Here is a 24,514-nt window from a genome sequence, read left to right as displayed (position 1 = left end):
GAGAATCGCTTGAACCTGGAAGGCAGAGGTTGTGGTGAGCCTGAGATCGCGCCATTGCACTCCAGCTTGGGCAACAAGAGCGAAACTCCATCTCAAAAAAAAAAAAAAAAAGAAAAGAAAAGAAATCACCCTGTATTCCTCTTCCTAGAGAAAGTGTGTTGCGTCTCTTCTTAGGCTCATGAGCTGGAATTGCCATGTGGCTCTAAGTCGGTCCCCAGCACAGGAGTGATACCAGTGGGAAGCTAACAGTTTTGAAGCTTTCAGTTGCACAGGTATAATAAGAAGAGCACTTCAATGAAAGAAAGAGCCTCAGAGTCAGTGTCAGCGTGTTTGCAAGTCTCCTTCAACTTTGACCTTCAATTGTCTTTTCTTCTTGGCTTTTCAACTCTAAACCTTCCCTCAATATGGAGTCCTATCCTTTCTAATCATCAAGATCTGCACTAAAGTCTATAAGAGAACCCGTACAGCTGATGTATGAGGGGTAGAACAGGTTTTGCATCCCTGTGGCAGGACGATGGCACACAAAGATTACGCTGGCTTCCAAGTCTAGATCTATAAATATATTTATTATAATATAACAAGAACTTAACAATAAACATATACTATGTACAATACCATTACAGAGAACCCTGTTTTATATCATTCACAGAAATAGCCAGTTTTGCTCCAGTGTGATAGATGAGGAGAGAAACGGAATTTCAATGTCATCTGTGTTGAGTCTCGCTGACCACTAGAACCTCCTTTGGAGGCAGACGCACACCAATGCTAACATTAGCCCTGCCCCAGGCAGTTAGGAATTTGTGCTCCAGTCCTTGGGTTCACACTTGCACCCTGTTTGACATAAATACTTTAAATGACATACAATGTATGTAGTTTTGTGCTTATTACTTTTTAAAATAATAAATAATATTAAAAACTGCATAACGAAGCTCGGTATCTTGTCCAAGTGGGAGCCACACTCGTAGTGCTAGAAGTTGATGCCCAGCATTAGAACTGGAATTTTGTGTCATCAAATACTGAAAGATGGAAAGCATGTCCTGTCTTTTTCTCTTATAAATGGTTGTTATCATGAAACGATGGCAAGCTGACTTCCCAGATATAAAAGTGGTAAATGTGTATTTGGTACCAACTTCAACTCAACAGCGCAGTGGTGGTGGTGGCGACAGCATTCTTCCTGCCCTGGAATGGAAACTGTTGACCGTGTGAGGTTTGAGGGGCTAAGGACTAGCGGGAAGGCCTTTCCCTTTTGAGCCACGGTGTGACCTCCCTCCTGGCTTCCCTTTTCTCAGGTCCATATGTGACAAGAAGAGTGGTTCTGCTCATGCCCTCAGGCCTTGCTGCCATTGCTCCACTAAGAAGGCTGTCCCCATCCTGAGAGCTCTTGCGGCAGGTGCCTTAATATATAGCTATGAATATCAAAAATAGTCTCCTGTGCTTTATAGATGCTTATTCTCCCTCCTTCCCTTCCCACTGGCCTGGGTCCTCAGCTTGACCTCATGGAGGGAGCTGGGCCGGTGTCCTGAGCCAGAACCGGGCTCCTTCTAGAGCAGACTCTTCTTCCTTGGGCACAGCTTTTATGGGGCTGTCTGGGAGTTACTTTTTCTAAAAATAAAATGGGGGCATCGCCCACCCCAGGAGAGATCCTCTATTCTGCACATAGAAAAATGAGAGCAAAAGCCCCCCTCTGGCACTACCTACAAAGAGCTTTGGGAATTCCCACAACATTATCCCTCTTGTGGCCTGCTTCTCCTCTCAGTACTTAAAAATAGCCTTTTGTTTATCAAGAAAATGCCTCAGAAATCTAAATAATTCATACTGGGTAAGAGAACGCTAGCGCAATCACTTTGTCCTTCTCCAGCAAAAACACAGTAGAAAAACCTGTGAAGGACAGACCGCTGTCCTCGCTCCCCGGCTGTCCCACGGCTGCCACCCCTGGCTCAGCGTGGGCAGCTGGGCTTCTCTTCGGCCCCAGTGGGGACTAGCAGCCTCCTAGGCCTTGTGATGCACAGTATTGTCCCTTGTTTTCTGTCGGCCACTAAAAGTGTAGATTGGTTAAAAAACAAAAGTAGGAATCAAAGTGATAAGGACACTTTGATCTTATTCCAAGAGAGCCTGATGCCTAATGTCGTCATAAGATAACTGATCTATGGTTGTTTAGGGATCAAACTTGCTCTGCAGGAAGGAAAAGACGGCTTCTCTCTCCCAGTTGAAAAATATGTGAAACTCTATTGCACCTGGCAGAGCGGGTGCCCCTGTTCAGGGCGGGCGCCTGGTCAGGAGGCAGCCAGCCCCACAGTGGGATCGTGGTTCCTGCGGCTCCATGCATGGTGCCTCTGTTTCACCCAAAGGTGAGGATGATTTTCTACATTCAATGTAGAGAATATTCAACATGTTGAGCGCAGTGAGTTCCTTGATTGTGTTTTGTTGGCCTCTTGTTCGTGTCGCTGGAAAATTATCATTGCGTGGCACTTGCCTCACCAGACTTGTCCACAGTCTTATCATGGGCTTTCTGCTGATGTCAGCCGCTTTGAATATATTTCTTTATCACGACGCAGCCGTGTCTGAAGACAGGGCAGGGCATGTGGGGGAGGAGGGTCCATGTGTTGGTTGTGGGCTCATAGGCCTCCATGTTGCCCAGTGCGGGCCCCTCACTGCTGACAATGCCTCCAGTTGCATAAATCTTGCCATCAAGCACCACGGCACTGTTGGGGGAAAGCAAGGACAGAGTTAGGCATTTCACTTCCAACTTGGCCCTGGAGATAGGTTCTCAACGTCGTGTCCTGTTGTAGGTTGCCTGTGCCTTTTGCAAAAGTCATCTGGGATCTTGCTGCCCTTCTTTGCCCTCTGACCCGGGCTGACATAAGAAAAACACCTGTCCTCTAGGGCCAGTCAGGAAGCTGTGCTATGCCACCCTGCGAGCGGCAGAAGGCGCTCCCTCCCTGCCCCGCCAGAGTGACTAACCATGGCTGGGAGAGGAAAGATCTCTGTGCAGGCACTCAGCTCAGGTCACTGAGGCTTTCTGGAGTCTCTTTTGTGTGGCACACGCAGCCTTCCTACTGCTCAAATCAAATTGGGAACATGACTCACAAGAATGACGGGAGAGAATAATAAGGAGCTCAGCTGGAATTGAACGTCAGCCACTTGACTGGGAGCTCCACTTGCCAAGGTGCTCCTGTGTGACCTGGTGCTGCTGCCCACCCAGGATTGCAAGGGCCGAGCATGCTCTGCAGGGTGACCGATGGTTGTGCCTGGACCCCTTCCCTGTGTGACACTCACTGGCTTGCTCCTGTTGTCTCAGTCAGCTTCTCTCATCATGAGGGCTCAGCATCTGGCCCCTCTCTGCACTGACTTCCTTAATGCATTTCAGCTACCTCTTTGCACTGACATCCACATCTTGTTACTGGCCCTGACTCTCTTTTAGCTAATGGCCATTTCTTCTTGGCTATTCCCTGACATTGGACACAAACCTTTTCAAAGGCTCCACCCGTTTCTGAAATGTCTTAGAGGGACTTCTTACCAGACCCTGGAGCTTCTAGTCTTCTCTCCCTTAGTTTCATGCCATCTGGGGCCCTCATATTTTCCTTCTGTGGTACACCTATTCCCTGATTCTCTTGCAAGACCTAGCTTAACTCTCCCATTTGCCATTAAGTCTTTCCCATTTTTTTTTTTTTTTTTTTTTTTTTTTTTTGAGATGGAGTCATGCTCTGTCATTCAGGCTGGAGTGCAGTGGTGTGATCTTGGCTCACTACAACCTCTGCCTGCCGGGTTCAAGCAATTCTCCTGCCTCAGCCTCCTGAGTAGCTGGGATTGCAGGTGACTGCCACCACACCTGGCTAATTTTTGTATTTTTAGTAGAGACGGGGTTTCACCATATTGGTCAGGCTGGTCTTGAACTCCTGACCTTGTGATCCATCCACCTTGGCCTCCCAAAGTGCTGGGATTACAGGCATGAGCCACCGCACCCAGCCTCTGTGGTTTTTTTTTTTTTTTTTTGATACGGAGTTTCACTCTTGTTGCTCAGGCTGGAGTGCAATGGTGCAGTCTCACTGCAACCTCCACCTCCTGGGTTCAAGCGATTCTCCTGCCGTAGCCTTTCAAGTAGCTGGGATTGCAGGCATGTGTCACCACCCCAGCTAATTTTTGTATTGTTATTAGAGATGGGGTTTCACCATGTTGGCCAGGCTGGTCTCAAACTCCAGACCTTGTGAATCGTCCACCTCAGCCTCCCAAAGTGCTGGGATTACAGGCATAAGCCACCATACCTGGCTGTTTGCCATTCATTTCTAGTCTCAGAGGAGGTGCGGGCATCCTCCCAAGTGGAGCGTAATGCTCCAGTTGTCTGCATCAGTGGACAGGGCAGTCAGACTGTGCTCTGCACACTGCCACCAGGGTATGTGACATGGAAGTATGGCTCAGGAATTGTAAAATCTCAGTCCAACAGGAGCTTAGCAGTTGTCTGGTCCAACCGCCTGTTTCACAGACAGAACTTCCCCAGAGAGGGGAAGGGATGTGTCCAAGGTCACTGACATGCTAGTAGGTTATATCTTTTCTAGCTATGCTACACAGACAATGGGCACTCAGTAAGTACTTCATGCTATTCCCACACTGAAGATTCTGCAGTTACCTCTGCACAGGCACAAGATATCTTCAGGAAGCATCTGCTATGGGAGTCCTGACAATGGGGTTTCTGAGGCCCCCCTTTTTCTTTTTTTAGATGGAGTCTTGTTCTGTTACCCAGGCTGGAGTGCTGTGGCATGATCTCGGCTCACTACAACCTCTGCCTCCCGCGTTCAAGCGATTCTCCTGCCTCAGCCTCCTGAGTAGCTGGGATTACAGGCACACACTACCATGCTTGGCAAATTTTTGTATTTTTAGTAGAGTCGGGGTTTTACCATGTTGGCCAGGCTGGTCTCGAACTCCTGATCTCAAGTTATCCACCCACCTCGGCCTCCCAAAGTGCTGGGATTATAGACGTGAGCCACTGTGCCCGGCCTTGGGGCCCCTTCTTATTCCTTGTTCCTCTTAGTCCAGGAAAGGATGGGGTTGGAAGAGCAGGGACTGGTGTCTCATTGCCACAGGGCCAGGAAGCCTGGGGACCGAGCCACACTTGGCCCTCTACCTTCTCTGCCTGCAGGGGCAGGTTTGTGTGTGCTTTTACCCAGTCAGCCTTTGGGACTCTGAGCCCCAAGCACAGCTCCCAAGGCCATCAGGATCATTCATGCTGTCAGAGCATTCCCCCAAGAAATCACTTGTTCCTATAGGGCATCACACAGCTCTGGCCTGGCACTGCCTCCCGTCTGTGATGGGGCAGGTAGTCCTGGGGGAAGCAGACCTCACCTCTCACTGAGAGCAGGGTAGCCTTGATGCCTTCAGGAAATAGTTCATTTCTGCTGGAGCTGGGTCAGCTGGAGCCCTGGGGATAGGCTCCTGGGCCAGAGGCTGCTGTGGGCTGCTCTGGGTGCTCCACCCTACTGGTCTGGGCTAATGCCCACTCCTGTGGTTGGATGGGGAGGGCCACTGCTCTGGGCCTGGGAATCATTATGGTCACTGAATGGTGGGAAATCATTGTGGTCACACCCCTCCTCCTCCCGCTCCTCCGTCCCAGCCCTAACCAAGGTGCCACAGCCCCTCACCTGCAGAACTGGCGAGAGTGGTTCATGTTTGGGCCCGCCTTAATGTTTCCTTTCTCAGGGTCGTAGATGGTGGTGGCTCTGGCATAAGCCCCGCCCAGGATGAAAACGAAGCCATTGAGTGTGACAGCGGGGGCATACTTGTTGTCTGTGAGGAGAGCAGAGCAGGCAGGTCACGGCATCTTGTCTCGGACTTCCCTCTCCTTTTCTTTCCCAGCAGACCCTCCAGGGAAGGAAGCTGGAAAGACTTCCAACAAGTGACTGATTGGCCTGGAGACAGGTCCGGGGCCCGGGGGAACCTGGAGCCTTGACTCACTTGCCCTTCTCCAGACACCTGAACTGGGGGCTCAGCAACTCCTGCCACCCTCTAGATTTGGGTCTGCAGAGCTGTTGGGCTTAGCCTGACTTCTGGGCATGGATACTGAACAAATCAGTGAGGCAGGGGTGCGACCCTGGCCCTGGGCTGAGGACACCACTGGTTCTCACCAATCATTGGGGACTCGATGAAGCTCCACGTGTTGGTCTGAGGAACGTAAGACTGGAGGACACCGGCAGCTCGGCCTGCCTCATTCACCCCACCAAACACGTAGATCTTGCCACCACACACTGTGGCTGCAGCAGAGTGCACTGCCTTGGGCAGAGGGGCCACGGCCTCCCATTGGTTTGTGATGGTGTCATACCTGCAGGAGAGGAGAAAAAGAGCCCAGGGTCAAGATGGACCTTGTGCGGGGCAGAGGTCACAAGCAAGGGCAGCAGACTACCATCTGCTCCTTGCCCTCAGCATGGCCAGCATAGCCTGAGATCACACAGCGATGGGAGGTACTGCGATGAGACACTCAAGGCCTTGTAGGGTCTGGTCCAAATTAGCCCTCTCAGCCTTCCTCTGGAACATCAGTGGGCTCTTTCTGCCTGTGGCAGCCTCTGCAGAATTCCTGTCTCCATCCCTTTGCTCACACAGTGCTCCCCTCCTCTCTATCCAGCTCAATCCTGCCCTTGCATTTGGCAATGCTGCACTGAGCATGTGCTTTATAGCTAGACCCTGGGCTGGAAACTGGAGAAACATGCTGGATGAAGTACCATTCCTGCCCTCAAGGCGCTTATGGCCTCATGAAGAAGGCAAGCCAAATAAAACACATGAACAATTACATGCAGGATGCTGAGTGGTCTGAAGGCAAGAAACCCAAGGTGCACATGGAAGGGAGCACCCAGCAGCTCCAATAGGTCATATTAGCTTCCTAGAGGTGCCGATAACCAGGCTGGGCCTTGAAGGGTGAATAAGCTACTAGCTAGGTGGATGGGAAGCAGGGCTGAGTGGGCACAGGGAAAGCATTACAGGTGAAGGGAGAGCAGTAAGCAAAGGTGGCATTTTGGGAGAATTTAGAGTACAGACAGTCCCCGACTTACGATTTTTCAACTTTATGATGGTGCAAAACGATTGCAATTTTGATGTAATGTGCAGTGTTCAATAAAATCCATGAGATATTTGACATTTTATTATAAAATAGGCTTTGTGTTAGATGCTCTTGCCCAGCTGTAGGCTAATGTAAGTGTTCAGAGCATGTTTAAGGTAAGCTGGCTAAACTATGATGTTCAGTAGGGCAGGTGTATTAGATGTATTTTTGATTTAGAATATTTTCAACTTTTAATGAGTTTATCAGGAAATAACCCCATCGTCAGTCAAGGTGCTTCCATAGTATGGAATGGCTGGAAGTGGGGGTTAGTTAAAAAGGGCCAGGGGTTAGTAAAAAAGTTAAAAGTTAGAAGTGGGGGTTAGTTAAAAAGTTAAAAAGGGCCAGGTGCGGTGGCTCATGCCTGTAATCCCAGCACTTTGAGAGGCCGAGGTGGGTGGATCACCTGAGTTTGATCACCTGAATTGAGTCGAGAGTTTGAGACTAGCCTGACCAACATGGAGAAACACCGTCTCTACTAAAAATCCAAAAAAAAAAAAAGAAAAAAAAATTAGCTGGGCATGGTGGCACATGCCTGTAATCCCAGCTACTCCAGAGTCTGAGGCAGAACTGCTCAAACCTGGGAGGCAGAGGCTGCGGTGAACCAAGGTTGTGCCATTACACTCCAGCCTGGGCAACAAGAGCAAAACTCTGTCTCAAAAAAACAAAAAGAAAAACAAAATGGCCGTGTGTGCAAAGCTAAAGGAGTTGGGCTTTATCTAGAGTGCAGTGGGTGAAGGTTTGTTTGTTTGAGACAGGGTCTTGCTCTGTCGCCCAGGCCAGAATGCAGCAGCATGGTCACGGCTCACTGCAGTCTTGATCTTCTGGTCTTAAGCAATTCTCCCACCTCAGCCTCCTGAGTAGCTGGGACTACAGGTGTGCAGCATCATGCCTGGCTAAGTTTTTGATTTTTCATAGAGATGAGGTCTCCCTATGTTGCCCAGGCTGGTCTTGAACCCTTGAGCTTGAGCAATCCTCCCACCTTGGCCTCCTAAAGTGCTGGGATTACAGATGTGAGCCACAGTGCCTGGCTGTCCTGAAGGTTTTAAGCAGGGAAATAATGTGATCAAATTTGGCCTCTAGAGAGATCACTGTGTCTGCAGGGTGGAGTATGTCCTGGAGTGAGGTCAGAAGCAGGGAGACTAGTTAGACTAATCTGCACAAGAAATTGCAGATTAGTGAGATGCGACAGTGGCTGGGACCAAGGGATGACAAGAGTATGAGGACACAGGAACAGAAGGAGAGGCGAATGGGTGTGGCTGCTCATTGATGAGATACTGGTGCTAAAGGAGACAGTTGCCACTAATGGTTCAGGGTCTGGCTTGGGAGACTGGTGGATGGTGACACTACTGGTGGGATGGGGAGGTTGAGGGAGGAGGGTGATTTCAGTTTTTTTCACAGGAAATTTACAGTATTTGTGGGCAACAGACTGGGGATGTGCAGCAGACAGTCAGATATTTGGGTGTGGATTAAATATTCAGCTGTGGGATCTCTGGCACAAAGCTGGAAATGGAAGCTTAAGAGTGCGTTGGGGAGATGTGAAGTGTGTGGGAGCTGAGGACAGACTGGGGAAATGTAGCCTTTAAGAGGGGAGCTGAGAGGTGTCCTCGGAGGGCAACCAGGGTGCCAATAGCGAGTGAGTGGCTATGCCCCCAAAGGCGAGGGCTTCAAGGATGGAGGATGGAATCTCCAACAGGCCACTGCTCTGTAGTCAAGGGCACTTCAACTGGAACAAGAGGTCCAGAAGCCATTTGTGTCAGTGGAGACCGTGGGTGTAGACTTCTTTTGGAAGAAACTTAGCTGTGAAGAGGCACAGAAGGTAGGACCTAGAAAAGAATCCGGAGCTGAGAGAGGTCAATGGAATGCTGATGAATGTTTAACAGCCAGCTCTCTAGGGAAAACGTCATGGTTTGCAGCATTTGCTGGTTTCTGTGATGTCACTCCTCCCACTTGGTTGATTTCAAGCTACCATAGGGATGTTGCTGAACATGGAGTTGGAAAGAGATGTGCTGTGGCCACCATTCTCTGGAATCTCCTCCCTGGGGAGGTGCAATGGGCATATATAAACCTCAAGGCCCAAGAGAGCAGTAAAATGTAGTAAAAAATTAGGAAGTGATAAATTGTATGAATTACCTTTGTTTTTAATATTGTGTACATAATTTTTAATAATTAGAAATTGTTAAATTTTTGTGGTTAACAACTGGCTCAGAGTTCCTGTAATTTTAACATTCAGATCTCACGAGCCAGTGAAAAACAGGTCTTGTTTTAACTTTTAAGGGGAATGTTTACTTGTGTGTATATACATGCTAAAATAGCAAGGAGTCCAACTGGATAATGAAAGATTAAGTGTATATCAAAGAGAGGGGAGAGCTGATGATGGAAGCTTTCAGGAGGTGGATGCAAATGGAATCCAAAGTGTGGAGGGAATGTGGAGTCCATTTGCACAGGAGAAAGGAAGTCAAGGATGGCATGAGTGTAGCTGTATTTGCAGGAGTGACCACAGGAAGGTGAGCAAGTTCTTGACTGATGGCTCCATTTTCTCTGTGAAGCAGAAGTCAGGGTTGACCAAAGTAGTGGGGGAGTCTGTAGGGTCAGCTCTCTGAGGAGAGAGGTCAAGACAAGAAATAACTGCTCTTGAGAGTGGGAGAAAGTGCTAAAGAAGGAAACCCAGAAAGGCTGCCTTGTAGCGTGAAGGAGCCGGTAGCAGATGGGGGCCTTCCCTTCCCGCATGGTGGGGCCAGTGTGTTGTGGAGTGGGATTTTCTCCATCACCATTCAGCCCCCAAGGCTGGGCGCCGAGAATGCAAACGGTTGGATTGAACAGATCTGCTGATGTGGGGTGCAGGACAAAGCAGCAGAGGAAGAGGATGAAATGACAGAACATGAGTTCCAGACAAGATGGGAGAAAGGACAACAGGAGGCAGCTGCTGGGAAAAGCAGACTTGGGGTTCAGCAACCTGGCCAGGTCACTGGGAGGTTTGAGGTCTTACTTCATGGGGAAGCTGGAATATCGGTCCTCATTGTTTCTGCTGGGTTCCTTGGGGGCTGCTCTCCCAACTCCAGTTGCCTCCATACTTAGGCCCTCCCAGCGGGGGACACATCTACCACCCACCACGCTGCTCACTGTTCGGTGAGTGCCTGGATGCAACTCGAGGCCTGGGCATGGCGTGCTGTGCCACCAGGGTTGGGTCTGTCCCTGACACATCTTTCCTGGGAGGCAAACGGGACCTGCTTTTTTTCTGTGAGCCTCCTTGGGGCACCAGCCATAACTCGGTCACAGCCCAGAGCCCCAGGAAGCTGGCCTCCCAGAGCCCGTGCGTCTGCCTCCAAGCGAGGGTGATATGACGTCCAGTTCTGTACTTGGATTTGAGAAGAGGCTGGAATGTCTCAAAGGGCAGCAGTGGGGCAGATTCAATTAAGCCCCAGACGAATGATATGTGGCTTATATGCAATGGAGTAAGTGTCTTTTTGGACAGTGTCAGAAGTTCAGATATCTGCTTTTTAAGCCAATATGGCAGGGCTCCAAAGAGCTCCTGCAGAAGGAGCTGGGAGACAGTGGAAGATTATGTGGCTGTTAGTCCTCAGTCTTTCAGTATGATGGCACATTGCACCAAATGTGAATTTCCTGAGAGCTTGTTATTCCAGGTGGCTGATTGCCAAGCCATGAGCCCTCCCGTCAGCTCAATCTGTCAGCTTCCTGCTTGAGAAGGATATGCTAATGACATGCAAATGACCCCGCCGAGTGAGGCGCTCTGCTATCATTTATCCAGTAACCACAGCGACTGCAATATATTGCTATAAAATATTAGACCCAGTTATTTATATAATGATATAATACAGGTTTGTCTATTGTGCTGTTGTCTTAATCTATAATTATATAATCTTGCTCTATTTCTGTAATACCGTAATGTAATATAATTATAATGCACCATATATCTCATTCATTATCAATATAATAGCCATTTGTACCATTAGTGCTTCCTGGGGAACAAAGCACCCTCGTGTCTGTCCCCATTACCCTGACCTTCCTGTCACCCTGAATTCTCATCATTGCCACTGTGTGCCACAGAAAGCAACTCACCCGAAGGGGGTAGCTACACTTCTTGGAAAGCAGTGAGTGCCCCTTTGCCTGCACCCTCCAACCAACTTGCATGTACACTGCCCAGGGGTCTTCAAGCCTGCACTACCCCTGCAAGGATAGCTGGCAGAGTCCAGTGGGCTGAGGAAGGGCTCAGGGCCCTTCAGGGCACCCTTTCGTCCTGGATGGCTCCATCATCTCTTGGGGCTCCCAGGGTGGTCTTGCTCACACTGTGCCCATGCTGACCTTTCACAGCCAGACGGAAAGCCTCACCCCCCAGGGAAGGCCCTAACAGGCAACCCCTGGGCCTTGCAGAACTGCTCCAGGACCCCAGAAAAGCTGAGCTTGTCTCACTGCTTAGTTGGTGCATTTGATCCTTGAACAAATCTCTATATTTATCAACAAGTATAAGTTTGCAAAATGAGTAATCAGTGTCTTAGGAGATTAAAAATAGCTGACAAAAGCAAGACAGAATGACGGATCCAGCTCAGTTTACTCCTACAGAGAAAATGTCTCCTTTTTCATGTATTTATTATTGGATGACAAATGATCGGAAGCGGATGCTTCCAGAATTCTTGGGGTATGCATAGCTGGGCAGTGGGTCACACTGAAGGCCGCCAGCACCGGGGCCAACCCAGGTCCAGCAACAGCGCTAATATCCTCATCATCACCCAGGAATGCCCACGATTGCCAGACCAATATGACAATTAAATGTTGTTACTGAGCCATCTCTGGGCTCCACTTGGGGGAGTTAAAAGCCCACAATGAGCATTCAGAGCCTGTCTCACTCTGTAAGCCATCTTTGCTGTAACATTTGTCAAGTGTCCAATTAGCCACCAAGGGGGAAAAATACGAATGGAGGGGTATTTGTGGCTTCATAGGCAACATTATGTCCCACGGGAAGATGTGCTTTCTGGTGGCACGTGGCAGTGGGGGTGGTGGGCTCAGGTACAGGAAGGGCTCTGGCGATCTTAGCTGTCTCCCCTGGGTTGTGCTTTGGGCCAGGTCAGCCTGATGGGTTACCCTCCAGGCACTAGTTTCTCCAAAAGCAGGACTAAGCCTCCATTCTGCTGCCTGACGAAGCTTCCTGAGCTCTTCCCCCAGGCATCCGTTCTGTGTAAGAACAGTCTCCCTGGCTCAAGGGAAAAGGATTTTGTATTCTCACCTGGAAGCACGCGCTTCAGCCCACACCCCTCATGCCTGTATCTAACCCTCCACAATGGCCTCAGGAGGAAGCCAGCCGGGGACTCCCAGCAGAGGGCAGGTTCACACACGTGGTCCTTTGGCTTTTTTTCTTCTGGAAAGTTCTAGAGGGTTGGCAAGAATGTGCTCCCTAAATTGCTTAGTTTGTGTGCAGTGGCCTTTCCCTGTATTATGAACAGATGTCCTGGTGTGTGTGGCTGGAGGGAGGAGGGGAGCTCCCTGGTGTATGACCCCCGCTTGGCAGGACAAGGAGGCACTGCCACCGGCATGACCCGCATTTTAAACATTGCTTCCAGCTTTGCCCGAAACCCCAGTGGTCTCTGGGCTGGTGCTCATGTGCAGGGTGTTCCCTGACTGCCTGGCCGGGAGGGTCTGGCTCATCCCAGGCCTTCTGCAACTGGATCTTAGGCCTCCAGCTTGTCTGACACCTAAATGGGCTGTTGGGACAGAAGCGCCCCATCTCCCATCTCAGCGACTGCAAAGGTGACACAGATGTCCTCCTGCCTGCTTGGACCCCACACCCTGGTGCCCCCGGTGCTATGATTGAAGAGCCTGGGATGACTGCCCTTATGAATGGTCCCGGCTCTGCTCCATCGCCACTAAGTGGGTGTCAGGAGGTACAGTGATGTGATTTCAGTTCTTGGTGAGCATAGAGCATGCCCCTGTCCTGACCATGGCCTCATTACCTCTCCACATGGTCCACGTTGCCCGCCACGCCAAGTCCCCCGAGGGTGTAAATCTTCCCGTCGTAGACGAGGCTATTGTGCCGACAGCGGGGGACTGTCATTCTGGAGACGAGGTTCCAGTTATCAAGCAGGGACATGTAGCACCAGACATCAGCCAGCGTCACCCCTGATTCCATCCCACCTGGAGGCAGTGTGGGAGGCAGAGAGAGCAGGCGGGGTGAGGAGGGGCCTGGGGTCAGCAAGCCCAGCCCCAGGGGCAGAGGAAGCCTTCATCTGCAAAGTAGACACTTCTGGGCTGCAGCCTTCCTTGGCCCTGACATGGGGAGCAGTCTCCTTGGGATCCCCATGCCTGGTCCCGCCCCAGCCCCGGGGGGCCTCACCTGAGAGGTAGATGTTGTCCCCAGCACTCACTACACTGAAGAACTCGCGGTCATAGAAGGGCAGCGAGGCTAAGGGGTACCACTTGTTGTTCTGCGGGTTCCAGCAGGTGACGGCCACCAGTGAGCGCTGGGTCATCCCCACCATCTGACGGCCCCCAACCAGGACGATGACCTCAGCCACACCTGCAGGGACATGGATGGGCGCCTTTGGGACACACCCGGAGACTGTTGGCATCTGTGCCTGGCACCTCACTGGGACCACTGAGCCTAAGACACTGCTTCTGGGGAGGTTCGGGGCGTGCCCCTTCAAACCTGCGGAGAGGCGTGGCCGGGTTCTGGGCGTCTGCATCTCCTGGCGGGCGTGGGGCAGCATATGGTAGCGTTTGGCCTCGTTCACCAGGTCCCGGCAGGCTTCTGATGACTTGATCAGCTCTTCATTGTCAACCACATTGAGCAGATAGCTGGGGTGGATGAAGGGGAGGCGGACCACGGCCAGAAGCTCGGCTGCATACTGCAGGTAAAGGAGACATGGAATCTTCTTAGACTAGCAAGAGAGCGCCACCTCCTGGAAGGAAAGAAACGGTGTGTGGCTGCACAAGAACGCGTAATTCCAGGCTGTGTCGGGCTTGGGAGTGTAGATGTTCTGCTAGCCTAGACAGAGGTAGAGAGAGGTACCATCAGCTGGAGGTGTGGAGGGGAGGGCAGGGAGCACAGGGATGGGGAGGGGAGGCTGGCAGGCAGCAGCCAGCCCTGCAGGAGTGGGAGCACCTGTTCATCCCCCCAGCACCCCATTCTCACACTCCACCCTGGGCCATGGACCCCTGCTGCAGATCAGGCCACTGGGGGTAGGGGCGGGGTGGTTAAAATGAGGAAGACACGATTATTAAAGAGCTGTGAGTACGGCAAGGACTCAGGAACAGGTGGGAGGACCCACAAAAGCTTCAAGAAGATGGCGACTGTTGAGCTTGCCAAGTTCCAGCCGTGGAAGCCTGTGTCTCCCCAGCACCGAAAACTCTTTCAGTGGTGTCCCACGTCCCGCGGCCTCAAACTGTCGCCCTGCACCAAGGAGGTTTCAGAGGCTCACTTGAATCTCCCCTCCTAACAAACTCTGCTCATCACTCCACTTTCGTTTCATCCCATGAGTAACTGGCGACCACCATAGGCCAGGCATGAAGCTCATCACTGGGGGTGCAAGGACCAATACGACCCAGTCTCTGACCTCAAGGGGTAGACAGTTTAAAGGGAGGGGATCTGCTACAAAAAATTCACGGGGGGCAAGAGGAAGGTATAGTGAGGGTTTGTAGTGGATGCAGGAGTAAGAGGTTTTGCAGAGGGAGTGGCGTCTGGATGGGGTATGCAAAATGGGCAGACTTCTGCCAGGCACAAGGTGGAGGGGAGGGCGGACATTTGAAGCCTGTGTAGAGGTGTCAGAGAGTGAAAGAGAATGGTGCATCTGGAGAATTGTATGGGTTTTATTCTTACGAGATGCAACAGGATTTTGTTGAGGAGGCGTTTAGGGAGACAGGGAGAAGTGAGAGGAGAGAGGCTGGGGAGGCCGGCTCATGCTCAACAAGGACGGCACAGTTTCCCCTGCGGAGTCGATCAGGCAACTGACGAGGGGTTTGAGCAGACGGATGAGATGTTCAGTGTGCTTTTAGAGAGACCACTCAGGCTGGAGGGTGGAAAATGGAGTTGGAGGGAGCAAGACAGAGGCAGGGAAACCACTTAGGAGGTGCTGCAGTAATCCTGGTGAGAGGAGGAAGGTCTCGATGGGGAGAGGGAAGTCGATTCACTTAAAGGGGAGGAAGGAGGCAGGAACGAGCGCTGTGTAGCCAAATGGCTGTGGGAGACATGGGAAGAAGCTAGGCTTCAGTTTTGGGGACCAGGCGTGGCTGAAATCAGGAGCACAGGAAGAAGTGTAGGCTTTGGGCTTGGTGAATTAGATGGATCTGCGGGACATTCTGCTGGAGAGGCCCAAGAAGGCCACTGAGCAGAGGGGTCTGGAGCTCAGGAGAGGGTTCTGAGCCCGAGACACAGATCTGGGGGTCATAGGGAATTGTGGCCGTCACTGTTATTAGCTGCCCCATCTAACTTCCTACCTCTGAAAAGAAACCCTGCTTTCCCACCTGATCTGAGGACCCCTTTCTCCAGGGCTCAGTGGCTAGGTCTGGGGCAGGAGCCCTCTCTGTGTCCTCTGTTTACTCAACACAGTCTCCCCAGGACCTCACATTCTCCCCCTTCCTGAGCACAGGGGTTTCCATTTGGTCCATCAGGGGCTGTCCATTCCCTCAACAACTGGAGCAGGTGTGGGCTCCTGAGCAGGTGTGGGCTCCTCCTCCTGGGAGCCCCAGAGCCCCCTGGCTCAGGCACCCACTTCTCCCTGCAGAGTGCAGGTGCTGCGGCTCTTGGCCCACTTGGGTCTCCTTTGGGGTGGAATGCCAGCCCTTGAGGATCCTTTGGTGACTGGGTTCTCATCTCTCTGCCCTCCCTTCTCCTCTCTGCCACTCAGGGGGAGCAGGACAAGGAAAGTTCACTTCCTTCACCCTTGATGCAGACCCCATTGCCGCAGGGGGAGCCCAAACCCAGAGAGAAGGGGCGGGGGCAGGGCAGGCCCCACCTGTGTGCGTGTCGCAGGGTCCTTCTTGATCCACTTGATGACCGTCTCATACACCAGCTCCTCGGCCTTGGTGTTGAGGCTGTCGTTAGAGACGTAGGCGATGAAGTCGTCCTTGGAGATGCTGAGGATCTCCTCCTGGGCGGCCACTTCGGGGAAAATCTGCAGTGCGAAGGCCTTGGCCATGTGGTAGAGCTCGCTGCACTGCATGGCCTCGGCCATGGCCAGCACACCCAGGCAGTTGCTGGCCGTCAGCTGCTTCTCTGGGGGCAAGAGCACAGGACCACTGAGCCAAGGGCCCTGGAAGCAGTTGCCACCTGTTCCCATCGCTGTCACCCTGGATCCTTCTCTGAACCCACATCCTGGGGACCCTGCCTCCAGCATTCAGAGTCCCTGCAGGCCCCCTTCCTGGGTGTCTGGAGCCTTCGATCCTTCTCCTGGGTTCTCCCTTATCCCATCTCATGCTGATTCCCAGGGGCCTCCCTCTGTGTGCACAGGTCCTGGCAGAAGGACCGAGACTGGGAGGCATGGAGTGTGAGAGTCCTGCTCAGAGCCTGGGCCTGGGCTGGGGCCAGGAGTCACACTGTCGCTGAGGTTGAGGGTAGCACCGAGGCTTACAGCATCTTCCATGTTGTATGTCTTCCATGCCAGGCATGTCTGCGGTCCCAGACTCCTTCGTTAAGCTGTGTCAGCTGTAGTGCCCCTTGTGCACCTCCCAGCTTCTTGCATAGGCTTCTGCCCTACCCAATCTGGCCGGCTAGGCTCTGGGGTCCATCTGGCCAGCTCTCCTGGGCTTAGTGGCTAGGTCCAGGGTGGGAGCCATCTCCATACCCTGTTTACCCAATACTGTCCCTCCCAGGACCTCACACTCTTCCCCCTTCATGCTAGTAGTTCTTCCAGCCTAGGTGTGTCTGGGTTCTTGGAGGCCTGTGTGCGAGCCTCATCGCTGCCGTGGTTCCCGGCACTTCGAGACTGCCTGGTCCCCCTCTGTCCTCACAGATCTGCCCCATCGCTAGGCTGGGCTCTGGCTTTCTCTCTGCACTCCATACCCCAGGCCACCGGTTCTTTGGAGGCTTTCGTCTTTGTCCCTCCCTCACCTTGCCGTCGCCCATGCAGGGCAGCATCAAGTGTAAAGGCAGCATGTTTTTTGGCTCAGGGACCCCCGGGAGCTCCTGACACTCAGTCCCCATCCTGGGCAGCAGACATGGGTACTCAAGGGACAGTTCAGATATCTAGGCCTGGGCAGACATCTGGGGTAGCCCAGGTATGAGTAAGGTAAAGGGAAAGCAAGTTTGGGCTGCTTTGTTCCGGGTCTAGAGAACAGGGTGGTGAGGCCAGGGCCACGGCCTCTCCCCACAGGCAGAGCACATGCACAGCCCTCATGGTACCGTTTGTTCCCACAAGGCCTGGCGGGGCACAGTGCGCCTCTCCCACCTACAGAGAAATGACATGGAATCCCCTTCATTTCATGCCAGGGAAAGAGAGTCTTTGCATGTGTATCCAAATTACCATCTTAAAACAGCCCTGCCAAACCCAGCCACATGAGAGGGAGCTTCGGGTATGCACACACAGCCCTCCCCGCCCAGTCCTTGCTGTTTATGGAGTTGTCTGCCCATCTGCACTCCTCCCCACAAGTGACACACATGGCCTCCGGGCTCACCGAGAAAGGACACACAGACTTTGCAGAAGGTGTGGAACTGGAACTTGCTGGCCGCCTCCAGCAGTGTCTTGGCGTTGGCCGAGTCGATGACCAGGGAGCCCGTGTAGACAAACTCCAGCAGCAACTCCAGGACGTCTGCTTGCAGGTTCGACAGGACGAGCTCCAACTTCTCCCGGCCGCCCTGGCCGCTGTCTTGCACGGACCTAGGCACAGAGACCAGGGTGTCCTTACCTGCTGCCCCGTGGCCATCGTGCCGCTTCCTCACAGGGCTAGATCTCCCTGCACACCTTGGTCACGCCCTTGGTTTTAGGACTCAAAGGACACAGCAATGACACACCTGAACCTAATGCTCTGACACGGGATCTGAAAGAGAAGAGTCTGACCAGAGACGCCCAAAAGAACAGAAAACCCTGCTTATCACTACTCGGCATGTCCATGCAAAAAAAGATGCAAATCAAAAAGCATGAGCTATGGATGGGGACGAGGACCAGGACTGGCCTCAAAGGGAAACAATACGGTTCAGCCCACTGCAGGCCCTGGCATCTCCACCAAAGCAGGCCGACGCATCCCAGCCCGGCCTTGCCTGCCTTGGGTGGCAGATTCTCCAATGTGACCCAGGCTTGGGAGGCTCCCAACTGGCTGTGATCCCAGCCAATCCAGAGATATCCTCTGATCGCCCCAAGACCGAGGGCCCCAAGTTGCCCCAGAACCTTCTCCAACCCCACCTCTTTCCAAAAACATATTGTTTCCTTTTAGGCATGGAAAGGAAGCCCTTCATGACATTGCTTTGAAACTGAGGACAAGACGAGATAGACGGACAGAATGGTCAGAGCCGGGAGGAGGGGAGAGGAAACAACCAAGGACTTCCGCCACAGACAGCCAGCAGCCATGACCTGGGGCCTGGCCCGGGGCGGGGCCCTCCTGCCACATGGAACACGGGGTCAGAGGTCAGAGTGGCCTGCGTGTAGAGTGTGCATCGGGCTTGGGAACTGGGGGGAGCAGGGGAGGGACACAAATATATCAATCTGTTTATATCTGGTGTCTACAGGAATACAAAACCATTGCAAAGGCTCCTAAGGCCTGGCAGCTGCCCCTAAAGCTGGACCTGGAAGGAAACAGATCAGATGAAGCAAGAGTGACACCGATGCATAAGTGACAGCAGGAGTAAAAACACCCGGCGCGTCGGGAGTCCAGAGGCCTCGTAGGCCGTCGGCTTGGCTGCCCTGTCCTGGCTCCTCAGAGCAGCCTTGCTTCCTGCCCGGAGCCCGGTCCTGCCTGGGGCTGGGCTCGGCCACATGGCTGGGAAACGACCTCTGTGGTCCACTCACTCGCTTCTGAGGAGGCCACAGGGCAAGATGCTTGTGATGGGTCCCTTGCGCGCACCTGTGGCTGGCGGTGGGGCTGTCGAGGTGTCCAGCAAGCTGCAGACAGACCAGCTGCTGGGTATGTGGGTGAGCGGAAAGAGCACAGGGCAGGGAGCTGGGGGCGCTGGGTGCCCGGGCTCTGCCACTGACAGGTGGGCAGCCTTGGCCTCCCAGGCCCTCAGCCTCCTCTTCTGCAAAACAAGAGGGTGGACCTAGATGAGGTCTGAACTCCCGTGGAGATTTTGTGGCAGAGGCTGGAAAATGCCCTTCCCACGAGACTCTTCTTTATGTGGCAGTACCTGAAACTCCATCATTAGAGCGACATTCTCTCAGGTCAGGCACCGCCCTCCCAGGGCCTCAGTGCAGGCATGGCCAGGAGGAGAGGGGGAGATGCAATCCTGCCACAGAGCCGGCATCCAGGCTCCCTCCCAGGGCGGCCACGGTAGGCCGTCCCCACACAACGGCTCATCCCACCAGGACCCCAAGGGGCCTCTGCCTCCAAGCCCTGGGCCAGCCCAGAAGGCAGAGGGGGCAAGGTGTGGGCTCCACAGAGGCCCCTCCAAACCCCTGCAACACAGAGTGACTCCTAAAGTGACTTCACACACCTAGTCTTCTGCTGTTGGGATGGATTTCATACCTCGGTGGCTTTGTTAAGTGTAAAAGTAATCTACTACGTGATCACTTGAAACCACAGAAATCCTTAACACCCCCAGCCCCAGAGCCATCTGGTCAACCTCGTACTCCTGTCTTTGCTGCCCGGGCCTTCATTCCTGCAAGCCGCTGCCTGGCCTCTCCTCTGCATGCCCCTCTGCCCTGTGGAGGTCACACGGGGCCACAGCCTGCTCCCGAGGCCCCCAGTCACTGCTGCCTTCACCTCTGGCCAGCTCACTTGTCTACCCAGGAGTCCTCAGGTGGAGGAGCTCAAAGCCAGTGAAGGGCTGAGCCCAGGGGACCTCAGGATGTGCGAGCACACACGCACACAGATGCACTGTGGGGAGGGGTGCTGGGCAGATGGACAGTCCATGGCTGAGTGGCGAGTGCGATGGGACCCGCATGGCTGCTGCGGGGTGCTGCCTGTCTCGCCCACAGTCTGAGCCAGGGAGCGGGTCCCGGCCGCCAGGCGCAGGAGGGGGGCACCAGGTGCCGTAGAGCATCGCAGGTGCTGTCTTGACTGAGGAGGACCACTTGACCACAGGAGGCATGGCGGTGGCTCTGTTCCTCCTGGCCCCTTGTGAGGGCCACCTATGGGGTGGAGGGGGCGCTGGGCAGATGATCTGCAGGGAATGGCCATAGAGGCACAGGGGAATGTGATGGGGGCTCTGTCAGAATCTGAGTTCAAGGAGGAGACGAGGCCTCAAAGGGCGAGGCCTGTGCCTCTTACCAACACACATGGTTCTCACCCACACAGGCCTTTGTGCGTGGCCTGGAGAGCTATGAGGGGGTGGGGGCGCCTCTCTATCCCTGAACACCAGACTGTCTTGGGACTGGACCCCAGTGCTCCTTAGGCCTCTTCCCTCTGAGCAGGGACCCCAGAGGGACACCCCCGTGATGGGTGACCCTGGTCCCTGAGGAGGGGGTACAGGTGGCTATTCCGTCCCTGCCCTGAGCCATTTCTTGTCCTGCTACTGGGCTCCATGGAGTGAATGGCTTGGGGTGCTGCTGGCCCACCAGGTCACGACGTGGCTTTGGAGGGACTGCAGCAGGGCAGACGGGCAGCACTAACCTTCTCTATGAAGCTGACAAAGGGGGGTGGGATGCAGAGTGAGGGGCAGGCTGGTGCTGCCCAGCCACACGGGCCCCATGGGGTCTGTCAGAAGACCAGAGCTTCCTAGAGTCACTTCCTTCTCGGGTTGGGGGTGCCCAGGAGAGGCCAGAGTTCGGGACGTAGCCTCTGCTCAGCAGAGGAATGGCTAGGTCCAACTGCCGGGATGTTTGCAATCCCACCATTAGCCATGGACTCATCCAGAATTAGAAATGCCCTTCCTTTCAGACATCAGGTTGGAGGCCCTCATCCACCCTCACGCACCTCGGAGGTCAGATGTTTCATTTTGCAAGGTGGAACTGGGCACCGTCTGGAGCGATGGGCAGAATCCGTGGGCAGCGGCGGGTGAGGCACAGGCATGGGGCAGGTGGCTGGTACCCAGCTCTGCTCAGAAGAGAGGACTCTGCCCGTGAATGAACACCTGGGCATGTCCTCAGCTGCAGGACACATGCATGGGCATGCACGAGTTTCCCTGGGTCTTGGGGATTTGTGTGGCTCAGGCCCACCCTTGGTAACTTGGCGACAGGTGTGGGTCATGCCATTGTGCCAGCATCCAAAGTGAGACATGGGAGTCTCGTTACCTGGCTTCCAAGCCACACCTGTCTACCAAGCAAGGTGGCAGGCGCTGCCACCCACACATGCTCAGGGAAGAGGGTGAAGGGTGTGGGGCTCTGGGCAGGACTTTGCTGGGACCCTTCTGCATGGCCATGGGGGGCAGCCAAGCCCAAAGGGACTTGGTCGCACCCTGGGAGAGGACACTGAGATCCAGTGCTCCCACTCACGGTCTGACCGTCATCTTTACAAAACACACATCTGGTCGCAACACCCCCAGGCTCCTGTGCCCCAGGTCCAGCCTCCCTCCAGCCGCATCCCCTGCAAGCCACCGTCATGCCTGGCCCTGCAGCAACGTGGAGTCACCTGTGGGACCTGAGACCCCCTCCCGCCTTTCGACCTTGCTCTCCCCCACGTGTCTGCCCGGCCGATGCCTGTTCTTCATAACCCACATCAGATGCCACCTCTCCAAGGTGCCTCCCTGAATGCCCCTCCCCCACAGCCAGGCCCTTGGCCCACGAGTCTCTGAAGCGTCATCTCCACTCGTCTCCTTGCCTGTCTGCAGCGTGTCCCCACCAGACTGTGGGCTCGGCTGGTGTTTGGTGTGAGTCCCGGCCCCAGGAGGGGCTCCTGTGTGTTTGCTGAGTGACCAGCGAGTGAATGACTTGGATTCCCACATTCTGTCCTGTGGCTCCAGGGCAGGGTGTCTGCACTGGGGTTGGGTCTGGCAGGCACTGTCCTTGCCAGGCTCGGGTGCTGGGTCATTGTCCTCCCTGGGGCTGGAGTGGTAGACACATCACCTGTCCCAGGCTGGGGGTGGGAGTCTAGCCTGAGCCTCCAGACAGGAGGCTCAGGGATGCTGGGACAGCAGGGAGGGGTCACCTGCTCTTGGCAGGGCTCACCCAGGGAGGGCCAATGTTGATCCCCACAGAGGTCTGCACCAGGACAGAGGTCCCAGAAATGGTCCCTACTCCCTCCCCTTACAAGAGTGCAGCTGCCTGAGTGGGGAGCCACTGCTTGGGGTCAAAGGGCAGGGCCACAGCTCCGCACTGGGCCAGTCCGGCCGCTGCACAGTAAGTCTCCAGGGTCACAGATGTGAAGGGGACTGAAAAGACATGGTGACATCAGCTTCTCTCTTGACCACCAAGAATGTGAAATTCTCTATGATTTTACACGGCAGGAAAGGAAACCATCTTCCTGTGAAGACCTGGCTTTCCTCCTGAGAAGGCACTTGTTTGCACTCATCAGCACCAATGGTCACGTGTGCTCTGTGGCTGCAAACTCACACGGCGACCTTCAGTCACAGGGCACCCTGGGGCTTGGCTTTGGCTTCCCCTCCTTTTTCCCGTGTGACCCTCCTGTATGCTGAAGGTCCCCCAGCCCCGACTGTACAAACCTCAGACCTCTGGGTTCAGATCCATGCACCTGGCTGCCTACAGGCGGCCCAACCTGGGGACCTGGGCATCCATCAGGCTGCTCAGCTTGACACACCAGATGCTCGACTGCTCATCTCCCCAGCTTTCCCAACGCTGGCCTGTGGCCCTGCTCTCCTCCCTGTGACCTCTGATGCCCACGACACCTCAGCTTCTTGGGTCCTGGTGCTTACACGTGGGAAGCCTCTCCGTCCTGGTCCTGCCCATCCTCTGCCCATCACTCTGAGGTGTCAGAGCTGCAAGGAGACCTGGGCATCATGTGAACCAACTCTGATTTATAGATGAGAAAGCCCAGGGTGCAGGAGAGGAAGTGACCAGTCTGAGGTCACAAGACAAGTGGCAGAGTCAGGTGTAGGACCCAGGTCTCCTACCTGCCAAGGCGGGGATGTCCTCTCTCCTCCAGCCCCATCCTTTCTGATCAGGGCCACCGAGACACATCCTACTGTTCTCCCGCCTTCAGGTGGGTGTCCCTTCCTCACTGCCCTTGACATTACCCACCTCAGACTATGCCCAGGTCCTAGCATGGGGTCAGGGCTTGCCTGCCCCAGCGGAGCCCCCTCTGGGAGGGCCATCTGCCCTACCCTGCCCTTCCCCACTCATGCCCCACCCCCGGCCTGGAATGCTCTTCCTACCTCTTAGCCCAAGAAGCCTTCACTACTTTGCGTTCCCACCTAGCACGTGTTCTTCTCTGTTGCATGCAAGTCTGGCTTTCCATGTGTGGTCTCTGAAAGCCATCGGAGGGCCCCGTGCTCCTCTCGCCCACCACGTTCTAGCTGGGCACTAGGCTGCCGCTCAGCACTGACCTGCCCCCTTTCTGTCCTCTCCAGCTGGTTTGGAGCCAGGCCTAAGACCCTAGGACGCTCATCCGTGATCCAGCAGCCAGATGCGGGCCCCTGCTTCCAGGATTTGTCAAGAGTGGAAGGACAAAGTCCTCCCCGGCCTGGTGAGGGCACTAGACATATCCCTTCACCCCAGACCACATGCCCCTAACCCCTGTGCTTGGACAGAGAGAGCCCAAGCACCGGGGGCAGGAGACCCGAGGTGTCCATGAGATGGGAAGTCCCAAAGAGCCTGCCCCTTCCTGCGAGGCTGAGGGCCGGCATGGGGCCAGGTGGAGCCCGCCCACAGAGCAGCTGGCTCTATGTGAAAGGACGGATCGGAGAGGAGATGCCAGCCAGGGATCCATCCTGAAACAAAACACAGTCACTCCGGGGTTAGTTGGCAAGTCCAAACACGGCATTGGGAAGCAGAGGTCCTGTCCTCCCTCTGAGCACAGTCCTGGCTCAGCGTCTGCCCCGGAGAGGCTGCAAGGCAAGAGGAGCAGCGGCGTTAATCTGCTGAGGGCTGAGAGAAATGTGAGCGTTACCCTGGGCTGGCCCCTTGGCTGCTCTCCCTTACTACGGAGCTGGAAGGTGGCCCCTGACTTCTTTGCAAAGGTATGAAGCAGACAAATTAAAAAAATCAACATAATGGAGGAAAAAAAAAAAAAAGATGCTCATGCACCAATAAGACTCATTCAGGTAGAAATAGCCAGGGCAGAGGGCAGGAGGGAGGGAGCAAGGGTTGAGAGAGACCGTGTTTAGGACACACCTGGTCTATGCTCCACAGCGCCGGTTTAGGCTCAGTGCACAAGGATCAGACATGCAGTGTGGCCCAGGCTTTGCTACAAGTCTCTTCTCCCCGACTTGGGCTGGGGAAAAGCGGC

At 54.2% G+C, this 24,514-nt stretch overlaps 1 protein-coding gene across 5 annotated transcripts in view; it reads right to left on the bottom strand.

Moving 5' to 3' along the window:
• Positions 1 to 545: 545 nt before the first annotated feature.
• Positions 546 to 24,514, bottom strand: part of KLHL29 (kelch like family member 29) — a 321,454-nt gene continuing 297,485 nt past the window's right edge. For all 5 annotated transcript variants that reach the window (XM_007971342.3, XM_007971343.3, XM_073022803.1 and 2 more), the window contains 8 exons: positions 17,699 to 17,901; positions 16,042 to 16,301; positions 13,737 to 13,935; positions 13,425 to 13,607; positions 13,045 to 13,225; positions 6,117 to 6,310; positions 5,634 to 5,778; positions 546 to 2,702 (listed from right to left, as the gene is read on the bottom strand). In XM_007971342.3, the coding sequence (XP_007969533.2) occupies positions 2,519 to 2,702; positions 5,634 to 5,778; positions 6,117 to 6,310; positions 13,045 to 13,225; positions 13,425 to 13,607; positions 13,737 to 13,935; positions 16,042 to 16,301; positions 17,699 to 17,901 (1,549 nt within the window). In that variant the 3' untranslated portion in view covers positions 546 to 2,518. The remainder of the gene's footprint in view (positions 2,703 to 5,633; positions 5,779 to 6,116; positions 6,311 to 13,044; positions 13,226 to 13,424; positions 13,608 to 13,736; positions 13,936 to 16,041; positions 16,302 to 17,698; positions 17,902 to 24,514) is intronic.

This window comes from Chlorocebus sabaeus, chromosome 14, assembly GCF_047675955.1.
Source record: "Chlorocebus sabaeus isolate Y175 chromosome 14, mChlSab1.0.hap1, whole genome shotgun sequence".
Lineage (NCBI taxonomy): Eukaryota > Metazoa > Chordata > Mammalia > Primates > Cercopithecidae > Chlorocebus > Chlorocebus sabaeus.
The sequence above is the reverse complement of the archived record's forward strand: the minus strand, read 5'-3'. Positions and strand labels throughout refer to the sequence as shown.